The sequence below is a fragment of the Gopherus evgoodei genome, chromosome 7, assembly GCF_007399415.2.
Source record: "Gopherus evgoodei ecotype Sinaloan lineage chromosome 7, rGopEvg1_v1.p, whole genome shotgun sequence".
Taxonomy (NCBI): Eukaryota; Metazoa; Chordata; order Testudines; family Testudinidae; genus Gopherus; species Gopherus evgoodei.
In genome coordinates, this window is record NC_044328.1 from 98,072,398 (window position 1) to 98,091,690 (window position 19,293).

At 56.7% G+C, this 19,293-nt stretch overlaps 1 protein-coding gene across 26 annotated transcripts in view; it reads left to right on the forward strand.

Moving 5' to 3' along the window:
• The window catches only part of NRXN2 (neurexin 2), a 339,529-nt gene that overhangs the window by 110,126 nt on the left and 210,110 nt on the right, over window positions 1-19,293 (forward strand). For all 26 annotated transcript variants that reach the window (XM_030569276.1, XM_030569274.1, XM_030569293.1 and 23 more), the window contains one exon: window positions 17,985-18,286. In XM_030569276.1, the coding sequence (XP_030425136.1) occupies window positions 17,985-18,286 (302 nt within the window). The remainder of the gene's footprint in view (window positions 1-17,984; window positions 18,287-19,293) is intronic.

A 19,293-nucleotide genomic window follows, 5' to 3' on the forward strand; every position in this document is an offset into this window, starting at 1 on the left:
CACTAATGCGAGAGGGTGCTGCACAGACCCCGACCCAGATCGGGACCCCCATCGCGCCGGGTGCTGCTCAGACATACAGTGGGAGCCAGTCCCAATCTGCTCAGACTGTGGATGTTTTATTCTCCCCCATTTCCAGATGAGGCCAGGAGAGGGGCAGTGCCATGTGGTTTCTTGGGCATTTGCAGTCAGCCCCGCAGTTCCCAGTATGGGATGCACCTTGTGGTCATTCGGTCCACGTAATACCCAGGTAGCGGGGAGCCAGTGATGATGGAAGTGGCAGCTCCTTGGTGTGTTAGGGAGGAGGTCTGTCTCCCTACCTTTTTCCATTTGTCCTGTTGTGTGTCATTCCCCGAGCTGTGAGCCGTGCCCAGCTCCCCTCTGCTGCTGGCTCTCCCCTCTAGGGCACAGGTTCTGGGTACCCCAAGAGCATCCTCCTGTCTGTGTAGATTTGGTGAGCGGCTGGAATCAAACAGCATGGGGGAAAAGCAGAGGGGAGGCATCCTGTGGCAAAGTTATTGATAAGGTGTCTGGCTGCGCAAAATATGTGGATCTCTGGGTAGGCTCAGAGGGTGTGTGTCTATGCACAGGGACATGCATGGGGTGTGTCCAGAGAGACTGTGTGTGTGTGTGTGTATCTATGCACAGGTACCTGTGTGGGGTGTAACGTCTGTAGGCACTGTGGTATCTGTTGATGGGTTCAGCCCTGCAGGGCTCCAGCATCACTGTGTGACCATGACTCCTTGGGCATCTCAGGCTGTGGGAGGGATTTGCTATTTCTTGGCCATGGCAACAGCTGAGGGTTGGGGGGCATGCAGGGCCCTCTTAACCACATAGCCCAGTCACCCAAAGGCCCACAGGAAACTGCTGCTACAGTAATAAGCAACAGCGAGTCCTGTGGCATGCGTCTGACGAAGTGAGTATTCACCCACGAAAGCTCATGCTCCAATACATCTGTTAGTCTTTAAGGTGCCACAGGACTCATTGTTGCTTTTTACAGATCCAGACTAATACAGCTACCCCTCTGATGCTGCTACAGTGGTGCATGCAAGTGATTGGGTTGTGCCCATGCACCTGGAGACTGTCAAGAGCCAGCAGCCGCAGCCATGCAGCCATAGTTGCTGGAACTAGAGGGGTCCTGCCACACCCCTGGCTTGAAGTGGTTTCCATCACATACAGAGTTTACAGTTTGGTTCAATGGCTCTCAGCACCCCCACTATACAGATTGTTCCAGCCCCCCTGCCTGCAATGGGCTCCTGGAGCTGCCCCAGCACGTTCAGGGCAGAGCTGTAGCAGCACATGCAATTCGGATTGCACGACTGCATCCATCCATGCCTGCAGCTGCACAGCTGCAACAGTACAGGCAGCTGCACAACTGGTAGTTGCAACAGCACAGCTGCAGCCAGCCAGTCATGCAATGGCAACTGTGCACTGTGCTCACCTCACTTTGTCCTGGTGCAGCTGCAGCAACACACACACACACACACACACTGCTGCAGAGGCAATCACAGATGCAGGCTAGTAGACACAACTGTTCCCCCACCACTATCAGGGCACATGCATGTGTTCACACACACAATGGAATGTGCCCAAATGCAGTGTCTCACTCTTACACAATTGAGCACATGAAAATGCACAGTCGCTCACACATACACAGCTCAGCATGTACAATGCAGGTAATGTGCACCTACATGAGGCACACAGCAGATGGCACAGCACACACAAGAGCTGGCCGGTCCCCAGGGGAGGGCTGTTGTGTGTGTGTGTAAGATATCTCCTGCAGACACTCACCTCATGCTATATCTGAATTGCCACACACTTGAAAATTCCCTCCCATCTGTCTCCTCCGTGCTGGGGATGGGGCGAGATGGCTGGGGGAGCTGGAGTGCTGGCAGGGAGATACACCGCTCTGGGATTGCTTGAAATTCTGCAATGCCAAGGAGGTGTGTAAAGGATGAGCATGGAGCACATAACTCCACAGTATCACACACAACACATCACAAACAGCCTCACACCCTCCACACACACTCCTCCATCCTACACAAATACACTCACCACATTGTATGCACATATGTCCCCCCAACAACTCAATCCGCGTACACGCTCAGCGCATCTTGTACAAATACACACTCACTCGTGCTTCCAACTGTGCGTACAAACCACATGCCACGGTGGAACATACAAACCGCACAGCCTAAAGCACAGAAAATGGTTGCGTGCAGAAAATGAGCCTGCAACCCCCGAACCACGCCTGTGCCCCACACGCTGTCTAGCCTAGGGATGTCCATAATATGCACAACTTCACTATCAACCAAAACAGCCCTGTGAAAGAGGCTCGCTGTTGTGTGTGCAAATAAAACAATGGCACAAGAATACATGAAACCATAGTGCGCACACAGCTGCAGTGCCACTGTATGCAGCTGTTTACCAGTGGGGAGCAGGGCAGGAGCGCTGGCTGTGCGGGGAGCTCCCGGCTGCTCTAGCCCTGGCTTCTCCTTGCAGGGGGCGCTGTAGGGAGTAGGGCAGGAGTGCTGGCTGTGGGACAAAGACCATCTTGCTTGTGGAAGTGGGGTTATTTCCATCCTGTGCTGTTAATTTTGGGGAGATTAATGGGGGGTTATGGGCACGTGAGGCAGGAATCTCTGTGGCACAGGGGGAGGGGGACACATGGTGCTTAGAGGCACCCCCCCCCCCCGGTATTCTTGCTTGTGGTGGTGGTCGCTAAGCGACGTTGAGGAGACGATAATATCCCTGGATCAGGCCGCGGGCTGGTTGCCATGCCGACTGGACTCCAGTGATGCTGGCGTGCTGGGTCCCTGGGCAGATGGGAGGGGCCGGAGATTAATTGTCCTAGTGTCTCGTGTCTAGGAGCTAATGTCTTAAGCTGTCTGTGTGCAAAGGGGGGCAAGGATGGATGTGCCACAATGTGACTGGGAGTGGGAATCCTGGCGCTAGTGCCCTGGGGCGCATATCCTGCCAGGATGGGAATCCTGCTGCTAGCACCCCCAGGCACGGCTCCTGCTGGGATGGGAATCCTGCTGCTAGCACCCCAGGGTGCGGATCCCGTGAGGGTGTGAATCCTGCTGCTAGCGCCCCCAGGCATGGATCCTGCTGGGGTGTGAATCCTGCTGCTAGCACCCCTAGGCACGGATCCCACCAGGGTGTGAATTCTACTGCTAGCACCCTGGGTTCGGATCCCACTGGGGTGTGAATCCTGCTGCTAGCACCCCCAGGAACAGATCCTGCCGGGATGGGAATCCTGCCACTAATGCCCCCAGGCGTGGATCCCGCCGGGATGGGAATTCTGCTGTTAGTGCCCCGGGATGTGGGGTTTTGTGTCTCTAACCAGCTCGTGGGTCCAGTGTGTAGGGGGTTGGGGTGTGTCTCATCTTTCCAGCTGGCTCTGGCAGTGCCATATGTGTGTGTGTGTGTGCGTGTGTGTGTGTGTCTACTACAAAGTTGCACTGAAGGCAAAGGTTGGCAAACTCTAATTTAGTGCTTAGGGTTGTGGGGGCTTAACTCTGGCCCACGTGATCTGACTCCCTTCCAGTATGGGGGGGAGATGCGTCCCTGCCCCCAGCTGAGAACACCTAATTTTTAGGTCAGTGTGGCTGGAGGGGCAGATTTTGGAAGGGGGAGGTGCCACAAGGGTGTAGCCCAGCTGCAGGCAGCAGTCTGGGGAGACTGATCACAGCCGCCATGACCCCTGCACTCTGCCTGCAGGGGAGTTGATGCCAATGTGGTGTTAGCTGGGTACCATGTGGCTCCTGGCAGTGAGCGATTGCTGTGGGACCTGAAGTAGGGAGCGGGAAATGCTGGGTGGCAGTGAAGTGTGCTGCCCGCTGGGCGGGGAGCAGGGTAGGGACAGCATTCACGCCCATACACCCTCCCCGTTGGACAGCCAGTGAGTGCTGCATGCTAAAGACCCGTCCAACTGCAGTTTCAGAGGGGACATCAGTGGGGGTGAGAGTGCCAACTCTGTGTGTGTGTGTGTGTGTGTGTGTGTGTGTGTGTGTGTGTGTGTGTGTGAGAGAGAGAGAGAGAGAGAGAATGCATGCACCAATGAAAGGGCAGGTGTGCGTGAAGCATATTTGAGTGTGCATGCACATGAGGGAGAAAGTTGTGCACAAGCGCATTAGTGTGCACACAAATGAAAGTGAGCACATGAGCTTCTGTGTGTGCATACAAGGGAGTTTGGGCATGCATGTGTGCAGAGTGTTTGGATGAATGTGAATGTGCACGAGTGTGCATAGAAGCAGGTATGTGACACTGCAATTGAAAAGGCCTGTTCATATGAGCGTGTGAAATCCAGCCCTGGCCCAAGTGCCGTCAGTGGGTGACTCTGGATTGACCCCAGGGAGCAGAGATCAGAATCCGGCCCTGACCCCAGCGTGGGCAGGGAGTGACTCTGGATTGACCCCGGGGAGTGGAGATCACAATCCGGCCCTGGCCCCAGTGCGGGCAGGGGGTGACATTGACTTTTCTTTCTGTTGTTAAGGGGCTCTTGTTTTCTCTTTGGGTTTTCGATCTTGACCAGGGCCGCCCAGAGTGGGGGGAGAAGTGGGCCAATTTGCCCCGGGCCCCGCAGGGCCCACACGAGAGTTTTTTGGGGCCCCTGGAGCGGGGTCCTTCACTTGCTCCGGGAGCCCCGGAAAACTCTTGTGGGGCCCGGACCCCCGGAGCTTCTTCTGCTCCCGGTCTTCGCGGGCAAGGGGACCTTCCGCTCCGGGGCAGAAGGACCTCATGCTGCCAAATTACTGCCAAAGTGGGACCCGCCACCGAAGTGCAGCCAGGTCTTCAGCGGTAATTCGGCAGCGGGGGGTCCTTCTGTTCCAGAACCCGCCGCCGAAGTGCCCCAAAGACCCGCACCCCCTCCAAATTACCGCTGAAGACCTGGCTGCACTTTAGCGGCGGGTCCCACTTTGGCGGTAATTCAGCGGTGGGGGGCCCCCGCCGCGGGTCTTTGGGGCACTTCGGCGGATGATCCTGGAGCGGAAGGACCCTCCACCGCCAAATTACCGCCGAAGTGGGGGCCCCCCGCCGCCGAAGACCCCAGGCTCCCGGAAGCCTCTTGGCAGCCCTGCTCTCGACAGTAACCCACCCTCTCCCCTAACGAGCAGTGGTAACTTTATCACTGGGAGCGTGGCTCCTAGCGGTAAAGCGCTGTCTATACTGGTGCTTTTCAGCACTAAAACTTTTGTCGCTCAGGGGTTGTTTTTTCACACCCCTGAACGACTAAAGTTTTAGCGCTGAAAGTGGCAGTGTAGACATGGCTGTAAAGGCGCAGGTGTGGCTAGAAGACTGTCATGGCAGGGAGTGGGAGGAGAGCAGCGAGAGCTTTAGGGGAATCTTCTAAAGCAACTAGACACTCAGATTGAGCCCTGATGGGTGAAGGGGGATGGGCGGTGCCAGCCGGCAGGGCCCTGAGACATTATGTAGGGCCCAGATGGCTGGCATGCCCATGGGCATGATGCATTGTGTCTGCTGCTCCAGATGGACCTGAGTATGTTTGTAGCAGCCCTGAGCATTGCTGGGATGGGGGGCATTCTAGAGGGCCACCCCCTCATCCCTCCTCCTCTCAACAGCTGTGTCAGGCTCCGTCACTCTGTTATTGGGATGACCTGCCAGTCCCAGAAGTGGGATGGGTCGCACTCTTTTGTCCCCCTCTGAGATGAATGCAGCAATTTATCCTATTGCAGAGACCCTGCAGTTTGAAGTGGGAGCAGTGCAGGATTGCAGGCCCCTGCACCCCACCTGAGACGTGGCTGCATGTCAGTGTCGGGCAAGGGATCCCTGTATAAACTGCCCCTTCATCTCACCCCAGAGAGGGAGGCATCTCCCAGTGGGGGGCGCTGTCGGGAGCAGGGCAGGAGCACCTGCTGTGGGGGGAGCTCCTGTCTGCTCCAGCCTTGGCCTTTCCCAGCGAGGGGTGCTATGTGGAACAGAACTGGAGTCTCAGCCTAGGGTGTTTGTTTGACCCAGGGGCTGGGTTCACACCCTGTTTCTGTTCCTAGTTGCTGGAGCCTCACTGGGGTGGAACTTGCAGGCACAGAGCCAGGAGATGGATGGGGGAGGGGGCAGGGTGGTATCTTCCCCTCTTCCAGTTTGGGGTAAGAGCTCTCGACGTGGGGAAGGTGCTCTGGGCCCTGAAGCCATGTTGGGAGCCAGCCTGCTCCATCCCAGCTGCCCTCCAGCCCTCAGATCCCACAGCCCCTCGTCAATTCCAACAAGAGAAGACAGAGGGGAAAAAAACTGCTGATGGCCAGAGAGGAGGGAATTAATTTCACCCTTGTGCCTCCCCAGAAACAGCTGCCACATCAGCTGGGGGAGATGGCGTTCCCCTCCCATGTATAACCCGCTTCTCCTCGAACCTGGGCCCGGGAAGGAGTTGGGAATGACAGGCGCGAGAGAGAATCCCATCCTGGGTCGCTGATTTCATGCCGGCCTGGGTTGGAAATATAGAGAATGGATTTCTTGCCCAGTCACAGAGATGCAGCCAGCTCTAGGGTGAGATTTGGGGGCTGTTTATACAGGGATCCCTCACCCAGCACCATGCGCTTTATTAACCACACAAGGACACCACGACTAGAAGCAGGGATTGAAGGAGAATCCCAAAGCCGACTGCAGGGGCAGAGGGTGGTGGGGAATGGTCCGAGCTGGAATTTGTCTGGGACAGAGCGAGGATTTCAAGGTGCCCTGAGTATATGTGAGGGGCAGGGATGAGGGGAATATGGTGGGTTCTGGGTGGTAGATGGGAACTACAGTCGCTGCTGCTTTGCCTTGAGATGTTCCAGGGCTGACCGGAGGAGGCAAGGATGTGGGGAGAGCATAATGGGAGCGGGGGAGAGTGTTTGTTTTCCTGCTGCAGGCACTGGGAAAGGAAAGAAAATAGCAAATTTGTTCAATTTAAAATGTTCTGCTCTCCACGCCTGCCTCGAGGTGTGAATGTTTCCCCAGGACTGGAGTTGATTTTCATTCTCTCTGCACAGGCACAAACATATTTGTACGATAAAAATGTCAGGTCAGAATGGGGGAAATATTCTGGGTTTACTGCAGCTTTGCCCACCTGTGGGAAGGCCATTCCAAGCTCACTGCCAGCCATAGAGGCAGATCTGGTCCCGGGAGAAATCAGGATGAGTTGTCTCAATAGTTTGTGGGGCTCATTATTGTGATAGCAACTACAGGAGCCCATTGTACTGGGCACCACACAGCAGGGCCGGCTTTAGGCCGATTCGCCTGATTCCCAGGAATCGGGCCCCGCGCCTTAGACATTTTTTTTTTTAAACTTACCCCAAGTCCCTGGCTGCGATCTGCTCAGGGGTCTTCCGTGGTCCCACTCCCTTGAGCAGAGCGCAGGCGGGAGCGTGGCAAGCCCGGCTCTCCCAGCTGGAGCCCCGGCCGGAGCGCGGCAAGTCCTGCTCTCCCGGCTGGAGCCCCGGCTGGAGCGCGGCAAGTCCCGCTCTCCCGGCTGGAGTCCTGGCTGGAGCATGGCAAGCCCCACGGCCCCGGCTGGAGTCCCGGTCGGAGCGCGGCAAGCCCCGCGGCCCTGGCTGGAGTCCCGGCCGGAGTGCGGCAAGCCCCGCTCTCCCGGCTGGAGCCTCGGCCAGAGCGCGGCAAGCCCCGCGGCCCTGGCTGGAGGCCCGGCTGGAGCGCGGCAAGTCCTGCTCTCCTAGCTGGAGCTCTGGCCAGAGCACGGCAAGCCCCGAGGCCCTGCTCTCCTGGCTGGAGCTCCAGGCCTTTAAATAGCCTCCAGAGCCCTGGGGTAGTGAGGGGCTCCGGGGGCTATTTAAAGGGTCAGGGCTCCAGCTGCCTGCCTCTGCCACCCCGGTCCTTTAAATAGCCACCAGAGCCCCGCCAACCCCATACATTCCCCAGGGCTCCCACAGCTGTTTAAAAGGTCCAGGGCAGGGTAGAAGCTGGGGAGCCCCAGGCCCTTTAAATAGCCCCCAAAGCCCTGGGATAGGAGGGAGCTTGGGGGCTCCAGCTGCCTCTGCTGCACCCTCTGCCTTGCCCACACCAGCCCCGCTCCTCCTGCCTGCAGCCAGCTTTGCACCCCGTGCCCACAGCCAGTCCCTGTCAAATCCCCTGCCGTGTCTCCAGTCAACCCCTGCCTACCCCCGTGGCCCTGCCCAAAGCCAGCCAGCCCCCCACACACTGCTGCCCGCACCAGCCTAGCACACCCTGCCCTGTCTCTAGCCAACCCCTGCTGCACCCCTCTGCCTGAAGCCAGCCAGTCTCTGCCTCTGTCTCCAGCCCTGCCAACCCCTGCTGCATCCCCCCGCGGCCCTTCCTGAAGCCAGCCCGCCCCACACACCCCCTATCTCCAACCAGCCCCGCACCCCTTGCCCTGCCTCCAGCCAGCCCCATGTCCACTGCTGCCCTGCAGTTCCAGGACAGTAACCCTGCACACCTGCTTCAATGAGGTGGGCAGGGAGCAGCTGGGACCCACACATGTGAAACAGCAGTCATTAATAACCAATCAACAGTGTATATGGTGCAATGTACATAATTTATAATTTTATTATTTATATAGTTATGGAAAGTAAATAATACATGAAAGAAATGAAAGGCTTTTTTTTCCACTTTTTTTTTTAAGTCATCCCTGCCAGGGCCCCGCCGAAAATGTTCGAATTGGGCCCACACTTCCTAAAGCCGGCCCTGCCACACAGGCCCCTGTTGGACCAGGGACTGCACAGACCCACAGTGAGAAACAACCCCTGCCCTCAAGGGGAAACTGAGGCACCAAGAGGGGAATGAATTCTCCCAATGTCCTCTTCCCTAAACCACAAATCTCCACTGCCCTCCCAGAGCTGGGACTAGAACCCAGAAGTCCTGGCTCCCATACTAGATCTCTACCCACTGTACCATGCTGCCTCTTAGCTTTAAGCTTAGAGCTACTGGCATGTTTTTGCTAAAGTTCCATGTTTGCACTGCAGTAAGTAGCTGTGTGTATGTGTGTGTGTTTGTTTGGCTTCTATGCAATGTACTGTGTGCCCCCTGGTGCATACTGCCTGCTGCACCCAAGCTCTGAGTGCTGTCAGGACCTGTTGGATGGGGCAGCACTGGCTGGCCTGGCACCCTGCTTTGTCCGGGAAACGGAGAGCTGAGCTGTGGGAGAGGAGCCAGCAGGCTGTGCTGCAAAAATGCATGTGAAGCCAGCTAGCACTGCACAGGACAGGGAGCTTGGGAGAGGTGTGTGTGTGTGATTTGTGTTTACATATGTGTGTTCTGGATGTGTGTAGTGTGTGTGTACTCTGTGTGGGTCTGTGCTTAGTGTGTGCAGCATGGATATGTATGACTGTGTATGTGCTGTGAGTGGGTATGCTTAGTGTGGGTGTGTAGCATGTACGTGCAACGTGTCTGAGTGTGAGTGCATGTGTGCAGCATGAGTGTATTGTATGCTGTGTGTCAATACGTGTCTGTAGAGCGTGTGTGTCCTGTGTGAGTCTGTGCTTAATGTGTGTGCAGTGTGTTCAGGTGCGAGTGCATGTGTCTGTAGTGTGTGTGTACATGGGGTGTGTTTCTGTGCATGTGGGGGTCTCTCTGTGCACACTCATCTGTGTGTGTTTGGGGGGCACTTCTGGTGCAGTATGTGACAGGATCGTAGGCCCTCCCAGCCGTGCTTACAAAGGGGGTGAGTGTGGGGCCCTGCCCATCTCCAGGCAGAGGTCCCAGTGTGGCAGGGTGGGCACCCTGCCCTCATTGCAATGCTGAGTGACAGCCCTTCCCCTTGCATCTGTTCCCCAGAGAGCTCTGCATCCCAGCCCATGTGCCTCTAGCAAGGGCTGGGCGCCAGGACTCCTGGGTTCTGTTCCTGCCGTGGGAGGGGCATGGGGTCTAGTGTGTGTCCCACAGCCCCTCTCACTCTCAGGCAAGGAGAGCTCCCACATGACTTGCATCTCAAGAAGCCAGTAACCCCCCTGAACCCTGCTCCCCCTCCTGCCCCTGTGTCCTATTGGTCGTAGCCTGGCTATCGATCCTGCTGCCCCGAGGCTGGGAGCTCATGCTGGAGAAAAATAGTGACAATTAAAATCTCTAATGATAATGCAGAGCCAGCACCCACTCCATTTATCCCCATACAGAGCCTTCGTCTTCTTACAGGGAATCAACTGCAGGGGGCAACCCTGCTCCCTGGGGGGGAATAGACTGTAGGAGCGACCCTGCCCACCTCTGGGTTGTAGGGTGCGACCCTGGGAAGAGGCTGTGGGGGGGCCCTTCTCCCAGGGGGGAAATAGGCTGTAAGCCAGCATCCAGGGAATAGACTGCAATTCCATCCCAGTTAACAAGGCATAGAGTCTTTTGCCTGTAGGTCACCAGGTCAAATCCAGTCCCAGCTGGCCCTTAAAGTCTGTGAGTCTATGATTCTAAGTGTGTGCTGGGGGAGGGGTCACTCCCCGCTGCTGTCTCTGGGAACACAGGGACAATTCTGGCTGCCACTAATTAAGATCCACGCCCCATCCCAGTGCCTGTGGACCCCAGCTGCTCTGGGTGAGATGGGTGGACAAGGAGAGATAGGGCAGTGCTAACTGTGGTGTGGGATCCTGGTGGGACAAGGTGCAGGGACAAGCTGGTGCTGGGGGAGGTGTGGAGGGATTGTGACTGGGGGTTGTAACTGGAGCAGGCTGTCTGTGACTGGGGTTGGCTGTTTGGGGTGTGTGTGTGTGTGTGTGTGTGTGGCTGGGGCAGGCTATCCGGGGTGTGTGGGTGACTAGGGCAGGCTGTCGGGATGGGGGCAGTTGTGGCTAGGGCAGGCTATCTGGGGTGTGTGGGTGACTAGGGCAGGCTGTCGGGGTGGGGGCAGTTGTGGCTAGGGCAGGCTGTCCGGGTGTGTGAGTGATTAGGGCAGGCTGTCGGGGTGGGGGCAGTTGTGGCTAGGGCAGGCTATCTGGGGTGTGTGGGTGACTAGGGCAGGCTGTCGGGGTGGGGGCAGTTGTGGCTAGGGCAGGCTATTCGGGGTGTGTGAGTGATTAGGGCAGGCTGTCGGGGTGGGGGCAGTTGTGGCTGGGGCAGGCTCTCCAGGGTGTGTGGGGGGGGGTGGCTGGGGCAGGCTGTCAGAGTGGGGGAGGGGAGTTGTGGCTGGGGCAGGCTGTTGGGGGGGAGGGCAGTTATGGCTGAGGAGGTGGGGTGGCTGGGGCAGGTTGTTGGGGGGTGGTGGTGGCTGGGGCAGGCTCTCCGGGGTGGGGGAGGGGAGTTGTGGCCAGGGCTGCTGGGAATGGCTGAGTGCAGGATGCTAACATGACCATGTGACTTGCTTGTGGCTCTGGATGGAGGGAGCTGCCCCAGGCCAGGCCAGGCCAGACCAAAAGAAACTCAGCACAGGGGGTCTGGGGCTCTCATAGCTCAACTGCCCCCCCTCCACTTCTCAAGTGCTTTTGCCAGGTCATTGTCCAGTTGGGAAGTGGAGACTGTAGGATGCAATGGTGGGGAGGGGGCAGGACAGCACAGGGGTTGGGGGCTGAGCACAGGCAAGACAGCATCTCGCCACCTTCAGGCCCTAGTGGGTGCCTGGCTTGCTAGGTGGGTTTAAACTTTATGGGAAAGGAGCTATCGGACAGATAATCGGGGCTGGTGGGAGTCTGGTGCTGGAGCACGAGGCAGAGCAGGAGTTATGGGAAAGGCTAAAGCAGGGGGGTTACTGAGCCAGGGAAACACCGTGTGGGATAAAACCTAATAATCCCTCTCGATACACTCCTGTCTGCCCCTCCTCCATACACACCCCCATCTAGCTGTTTGAATGGGGAAACTGAGGCATGGAACAGTGTAAGTGACTTCCTCAAGATCACATAGTGAGTGAATGGCCAACCTGGGGATAGAAGCCAGGAGTCCTGACTTCCAGTCTCCCTCCCACACTGTAACCCACTCGACCTCACTCTCCCACCAGAGCTGGGGTTAGAACCTAGGAATCCTGACTCCTAGCTCCCCTGCTCTAACTCACTAGACCCCACTCTTAACTTGATTCTTAGCAGAGAAGTGTTTGTTTCAGATGTTGTATCCGCCTATTAGCTCAGAGTCTCGACATGTGCAGGCAGGTGTTACTGTGTCCCTTGCACTTGAGTGGCTTTCCCCTCTCGCAGCAATTGCTTCAGGCTCTCTGCACACTCAGGCAGGTGTTGCTGCATTGGTCAGTTACTCTTGTTTCTGTGGTTATTGCAGTGACCACAAAGACTAGAAACATTCTATTAATGCAGGTTCTGGTTCTGGGGCAGTGGACCTGGGGCTCTGGGGAGTGGTTCTGGGGTCGTGGAACTGGCAGGACAGAGGGGAGGAAGTGGCAGTGCTGAAAGAAATGGGCATGTGGGATGTTCTTAGCTTTGGCTAACTTCTTTGGAAAGCAGCCTTGCCAGCAGCTGCATGCTTCAGCTCGGAGCAGGGCATGGCCCCTGGCAGAGACCATGACCACCAAGGTTCTTAATGCCAGTGGGTGGGTGCTGTGCTTATGGGGACGGGGTTTGGTGGGGATTGGCAGGCTATGATGGCTGTTTGTCAAATGCAGGCTCCCTTGACTGGTTGGCGGATGCTCCAGCAGGAGGTGCTGTATTGCCTGGGCTAATAGGGACTCTAGTCTCAGTGTAAGGTTCCTGCTGAGGTTCCCCTGACGCATCCCCGCACAGAGTGTGTGAGCCTGCATGGCTGCCTGCTGCGGGGGGAGGCAGGAGCATGTGAGCACTCAAGGCCTCGCTCTGCACTGGGGGCCTCCTTGGCCTGTTCCCTGCCCCCACCCTGCCCCTCGTGTCTCCAGAGGGCCCCTTCTGCAGCTTGGGAGACAAACCCCTTTCGGCCTGCAGCCCAGCTCAGCACGGGGACCCACCATGTACAATGCAGTGCGATGGCTGCTGCCTGACAGACCTCTGCCTGACCCCCTCCCTTCCCCCCCTGCGGCCACAGCCAGAACCCCCTCCCATATCCCACCCTGCAGCCCCAGCCAGAACCTCCTCCCCTCCTCTCCCTCAATGCCCCCCATGGCCCCAACCAGAATCCCCTTCCCTCCCCCCATTCCCCTCACGGCCTGACCAGAACCACCTCCTCTCCCCTCCCCCACCATATCCTGCCCTGTGGCCCCAGCCAGAACCCTCTCCCAAATCCCACTCTGCAGCTCCAGCCAGAACCCCGTCCCCTCCCCCATGCCATCCTTGTGGCCCCAGCCATATCCCCTTCTCTTCTCTCCCCCCATACCCTGCCCTTTGGCCCCAGCCAGAACCCTCTCCCCTCCCCCATATCCTGCCCTGTGGCCCCAGCCAGACCCCTCTCCCCTCCCTCATATCCCGCCCTGTGGCTCCAGCCAGACCCCTTTCCCCTCCTGCATATCCCGCCCTGTGGCCCCAGCCAGACCCCTCTCCCCTCCCCCGTATCCTGCCCTGTGGCTCCAGCCAGACCCCTCTCCCCTCCCGCATATCCCGCCCTGTGGCCCCAGCCAGAACCCTCTCCCCTCCCGCATACCCTGCCCTGTGGCCTCAGCCAGACCCCTCTCCCCTCCCGCATACCCTGCCCTGTGGCCTCAGCCAGACCCCTCTCCCCTCCCGCATACCCTGCCCTGTGGCCCCAGCCAGAACCCTCTCCCCTCCCGCATACCATGCCCTGTGGTCCCAGCCAGAACCCTCTCCCCTCCCGCATACCCTGCCCTGTGGCCCCAGCCAGAACCCTCTCCCCTCCCGCATACCATGCCCTGTGGTCCCAGCCAGAACCCTCTCCCCTCCCGCATACCCTGCCCTGTGGCCTCAGCCAGAACCCTCTCCCCTCCCGCATACCCTGCCCTGTGGCCTCAGCCAGACCCCTCTCCCCTCCCGCATACCCTGCCCTGTGGCCCCAGCCAGAACCCTCCCCCCGCACATCCCTGCAGACATTGCCCTCCCATACATGCCGCTATCTATGAATGCGTGCCTCCACTCTCCCCTACACGTTTATCTATTCATCCATCCCTTCAAGTCTTGTCTCTTTCTTTCTCTTCCTGTTTCATTCCCCCTTTCCCCCCCTTCCAGGCTGTCCCTCGGGGTCACCCTTTCTAAGCTCTTCTCTCCCAATCACTCCTCTCCCTCACACTCCAGGTCTGGCTCGGAGCACCCCATGGGCAGCTGCTCCTTATGGGGTGCTAGCAGATGGGACTAAGAGGGATGGATCCAGTCCAAGGTCATGGAGCTTCACCAGAGAAAAGTGCTTACGGAGGGGCCGAGAGGCGGGCAGGGGGATTGGATGGGAGCCAGGCAGCATGCCCCTGGGGTTAGCAAGGAATTAATTGCTCCCCCAGCTTGGCCCTGCAGAGGTGATTTATATCCTGCCAACACAGAGTCCTGAAGAAGCAATTTAGGAGCCTGGCTGCTGTGAGGGAGGCCAAGAGGTCAAGTTAACTGGCTACTTAGCACTCCATGTGCGGTGTGGGAGCAAGCTGGGACAGCCATGCCCCCCCCCCCCCGAGGGCGCTGTGCTGCAGGGAGCAGGCAGGAGCCCAGTAAGGGGCGCTCTCCCCTCTCAGGCCATGCTGATCCCAGTGCCCCAGCATGAGGCTAGGCGGCGCTGTGCTGCGGTAAGCTCTGGTTTTCCAATGCGACATAGAGCCAACGCGAACCCTTGTGTTCATTAAATCCTCAGGCATTGAACCTGGTGTCTTGGCAAAATCCCAGATAGGTGAGTCCATTCTGTCTTGCCACAAAAACTGTTGTTTGAATTTGATACAGGATTTTCCTTCACTATGTGTCCACAGAAGTCAGGCTGTGTTGCTGTGTGGGAGTGAAACAATGCAGCATCCCACCCCAGAAGTGGCGGCATCTCAGTGCCAGGCGAGAGATCCCTGTGTGAACAGCCCCCACTTCCCATCCAAAAATGTCTCCCCTCTCAACCTTACTGCTCTTCTGAATACACATTTCTCAGTCACTTTCCTCAGCTGGCAGATTGGCACATGAAGGTCTAACCCTAGTTCCTGTGGACACCGGTTCCAGGAGCCTGGTGGCAGGCTGAGGTGGATCTGTGGCTGGCTATGTTTTTTAACCCCTTCTTGGAGTGAAAGAATAATTTATTTCATTTAGATTTTATAACCTTTGCCATAAAAAGAGGGAGAAAACGGAAAAGCCAGGCCGACAGTGCAGAGTCCAGGTGCTGTTAGGAACAGCGTTATAGAGGTGCTATGTGTGACACAGGCCCAGTGGGTCAGGGGAGTGTGTGTGCTTGGGGAACATGCTATAGTGGTGTTAGACTGATCTGAGATGCACCTTTGTCTGGGGTGATGAGGTTGCAAGCAGAGGGAGAGTTTGCTTTGGGCGTAGGGCTGTGTCTGAAGTGCAGAGAGGGGTCGGGAGGCAGTGTGGCCTACTGGTACTGGTCTGGGACTCCACTGACCTGGGTTCCATTCCTAGTGCAGGCACTGGCTGCTGGATGTCCATGGGCAGATCATAGCCCTGCTCTGTGCCTCAGTTTACCCCTCTGTAAAGTGGGGTTAATGATGCTGACCTGCTCTGTAAAGTACTTTGAAATCAACTGACGAAAATCCCTAGATCAGAGCTATGTATTATTATTGTTATACACTGAGTTAGGTATGTGATGTACAATCCTAGGGGAGACAAGGCTCTGGAGTTTTCATCATGATGTTCAGGGTCAATCCTGGTGTGCTGCAGTGTGTGTGTGTGTGTGTGTGTGTGTGCTCTCTCCTGGCAGTCAGTGCTGACTCCAGTGTGCACCAGGGGATGATGTGCTGCACTCCGTGGAGTGGGAGGCTGTCATGGTATAATCCCCACTCTGAACCTTAGCGTCCAAAAGATGGGGTACCAGCATGAATTCCTCTAAGCTCAATTACCAGCTTAGTACTTGTAGCGCTGCCACCAACCAGGAATTCCAGTGCCTGGTACACTCTGGTCCCCCCAAAACCTTTCCCAGGGATCCCCAAGACCCAGTCCCTCTAGATCTTAACACAGGGAAAGTAAACCCTTTCCCTCACCGCTGCCTCTCCCAGACTTCCCCTCCCTGGGTTACCCTGGAAGATCACTGTGATTCAAACTCCTTGAATCTTACAACAGAGAGGAACATCCACCTTCCCCCCTCCTTCCCTCTCTCCCTTCCAGACTCTCCCTGAGAGAGAAAGTAATCCTAACCCAGAGAGAAAATTAACCTTTCTCTCCCCCTTCCCTCCTTTCTCCCCACCAATTCCCTGGTGGATCCAGACCCAGTCCCCTGGGGTCTCACCAGAATAAAAAAACAATCAGGTTCTTAAACAAGAAAACCTTTTAATTAAAGAAAGAAAAAACAGTAAAAATTATCTTTGTAGATTTAAGATGGAATAGGTACAGGGTCTTTCAGCTATAGACACTGGGAATACTCTCCCAGCCTAAGTATACAAGTACAAATTAAAATCCTTCCAGCCAAATACACATTTGCAAATAAAGAAAACAAACACAAGCCTAACTCGCCTCATCTACCTAGTACTTACTATTTTGAATCTATAAGAACCTGTATCAGGGAGATTGGAGAGAAACCTAGCACACACAAAAACTTCCCTCCCTCAAGATTTGAAAGTATCCTGTCCCCTGATTGGTCCTCTGGTCAGGTGACAGCCAGGCTCACTGATCTCGTTAACCCTTTACAGTCAAAAGAGACATGAAGTACTCCTGTTCTATTAACCCTTAACTATCTGTTTATGACAGAGGCTCACTGGGAGGTGCTGTCCCTAGGTCAACCAGTGACACTGATGTAAAAATGCCCCGTGTTTTTGCCCAAGACTCTCCAAGTGGAGTTGCTCCTAAGTGTGATGTTAGTCCTGGCAAGCCAGATGTTGGTGCTTGGGCTGAGCTGCCTGTCTGTGGGCCGATTTCATGGTGCAAAAAGCTGGTTCTTCAAGAAATTGTGTTTTCCTGAGCGGGGGACTGTTAGGGAACCAGCCCCCCTGCCCTCCCCCTGTCCCCGTGTCCTGACGGGCTCTGATTGCTGCCACGAACGACTGGCGCTGACACTAACATGATGATTGCGGGGACCAGGCACAGGCAAGACAGGCAAATTTGTTTCCTCAGCGTCACCAGATGGCAAGTTAATTGTCAGGTGCCCGCAGCAGAGGGGCACTCCCTTCACCGGCGGCGCTGGGCTGGAGGGTGGGGGTATCCCTGCTGCTAGGACGATAGCTGCTTGGGGAATGGGAGATGGGGAGTGAGAGCACACTCAGACAGACAGACAGACAGATGCACACATACAGTGACACCACTGCTTGAATTACAGACTCTAGGCCCCCTTACTACCTTCAGGGGCTTACTCGCTTCTGCCTGAGGGTCCCTGTACTTCTCAATACTGTTTAAATTCAAGCAGGCCCCTTGACGGGCAGGGCCGCACAGACACACACACAAAGTGCTTTAGCGTAGAGCAGCCTAGGGTTGGCAAGGGGGCCAGGCCTCCTGGGTTCTGTACCTGGCTCTGGGATGGGAGTGGGGTCTAGCACAGGGGAGGGGGACTGGGAGCCAGGACTCTTGGGTTCCATCCTTAGTACTGGCAGGGGAGAGAGGGCTGCTGGCTTACAGCAGGGGCAGGCTGGGCATCTATTTTCAGCTATGCCACTGACTTGAGTGAGTCACTTTTCATTTCTCATTGCCTCAGTTTCCCCACCCACCCTTTGTCTATTTAGACTGTGAGCTCTTCGTGATATGGATTGTCTCTCTCTGTAGGTCTGTGCAGTGCCCAGCAACAAGGGGCCCCCAATATCAGTTGAGGGATCTGTGCGGCACCTGGCACAATGGGGCCCCGATTACAGTTGAGTCCTCTGGGCTCTAAAAATGAATAATAACTTAGACAAAAAATGATGAAGATATTTATATACTCCTCGTGCACATGCCCCCTTCTCGCATGCTCTCATCCTGCCTTGTGCACACACACTCCTCGGCCCCTTCTCGCACTCTCTCATCCCGTCTTGTGCACACACATTCTGTGTGCTCCTGCTCCCTTCTTACATGTTCTCTAAACCTTGAGTGCACACACCCTCTGTGCACCTGCTCCTCTCACTGTGCCACTTTCTCTCTGTGCAGGGAAGGAGGAATACGTGGCGACCTTCAAGGGCAACGAGTTCTTCTGCTACGACCTGTCCCACAACCCGATCCAGAGCAGCACCGATGAGATCACACTGTCCTTCCGCACCCTGCAGCGGAATGGCCTCATGCTGCACACGGGGAAGTCGGCCGACTACGTCAACCTGTCGCTCAAGAGCGGGGCCGTGTGGCTAGTCATCAACCTGGGGTCGGGCGCCTTCGAGGCGCTGGTGGAGCCCGTCAACGGCAAGTTCAATGACAACAACTGGCATGACATCCGGGTGACCCGGAACCTGCGCCAGGTATGCACCAGTGCCAGCTGGGACCCACGTGGCTAGTTGGGACGGAGGGGCTTGCACTAGTGATCCTCCCTGGGCAGGGTTGTCTATGGTGCGCCCCTACTCCATGGCATTGCTGGTGGGATGTTCCCCAGTGATGTTTCCACCTGGGTAGGATTGTCTGTGGTGCACCCCCACCCCATGGCATTGCTGGGGGGATATGCCCCAGTGATGTCTCCCCCACACTGGGCAGCATTGTCAGTGGTGTGCCCCTGCCCTGTGGCATTGCTGGTGAGACATCCCCAGTGATGTCCTCCCCCAGGGCAGCATTGTCTGTGATGCGCCCCCACCCCATGGCATTGCTGGTGGGATGTGCCCCAGTGATGTCCCCCCCAGGAGAGCATTGTCTGTGGTGTCCCCCTGCCCCATGGCATTGCTGGGGGGACATGCCCCAAGGGTGCCATCTCTGGACAGCATTGCTGCGCTGGGAATTTCCAGCCAGCCAGAACGCCCTCCCCCAAATATTTCATGGTGCCAAGGGTGGGTGTGGGTGCATGGGCCATGGTGCCAGTGAGCAGGGGGTAAATGGGCTGGGAGCTGGGCTAGGTTCTTGTTTACTTCTTTGGTCCCCGGCAGTCCAGATGCCAGCAAGAGGATGTATGTGAAACAAATTCACCTGGGGTCCCCTCAGCCCCTTAAATTTCCTCCCATCCCTTCTCCAAAAAAGGAGCATCCCCTCCTAAAGTATCCCCTCCCCCCGCCAGAGATGAGCTGAATGGAGAGGGCCACAATGAGCTAGTGACACATCCACAAGGTGCCTTAAATTCCATGCACTCAGCTCAGGGCTCTGCCCCATTGCCCTGTGGGGGTCCTGAGCCTCCCCCAATGAAGACAAGGGGGCAGATGTTGCAGTTAGCCACTACAGCTAATAGGAAGACTGTTCTGTGGCTGATTTGGGGAATGGGACATGGAGTCTTTCCCCCCTAGGTGGTGTTGGCTCTGATCCAGCCCCAGGGAGGAAGGACTGGCTG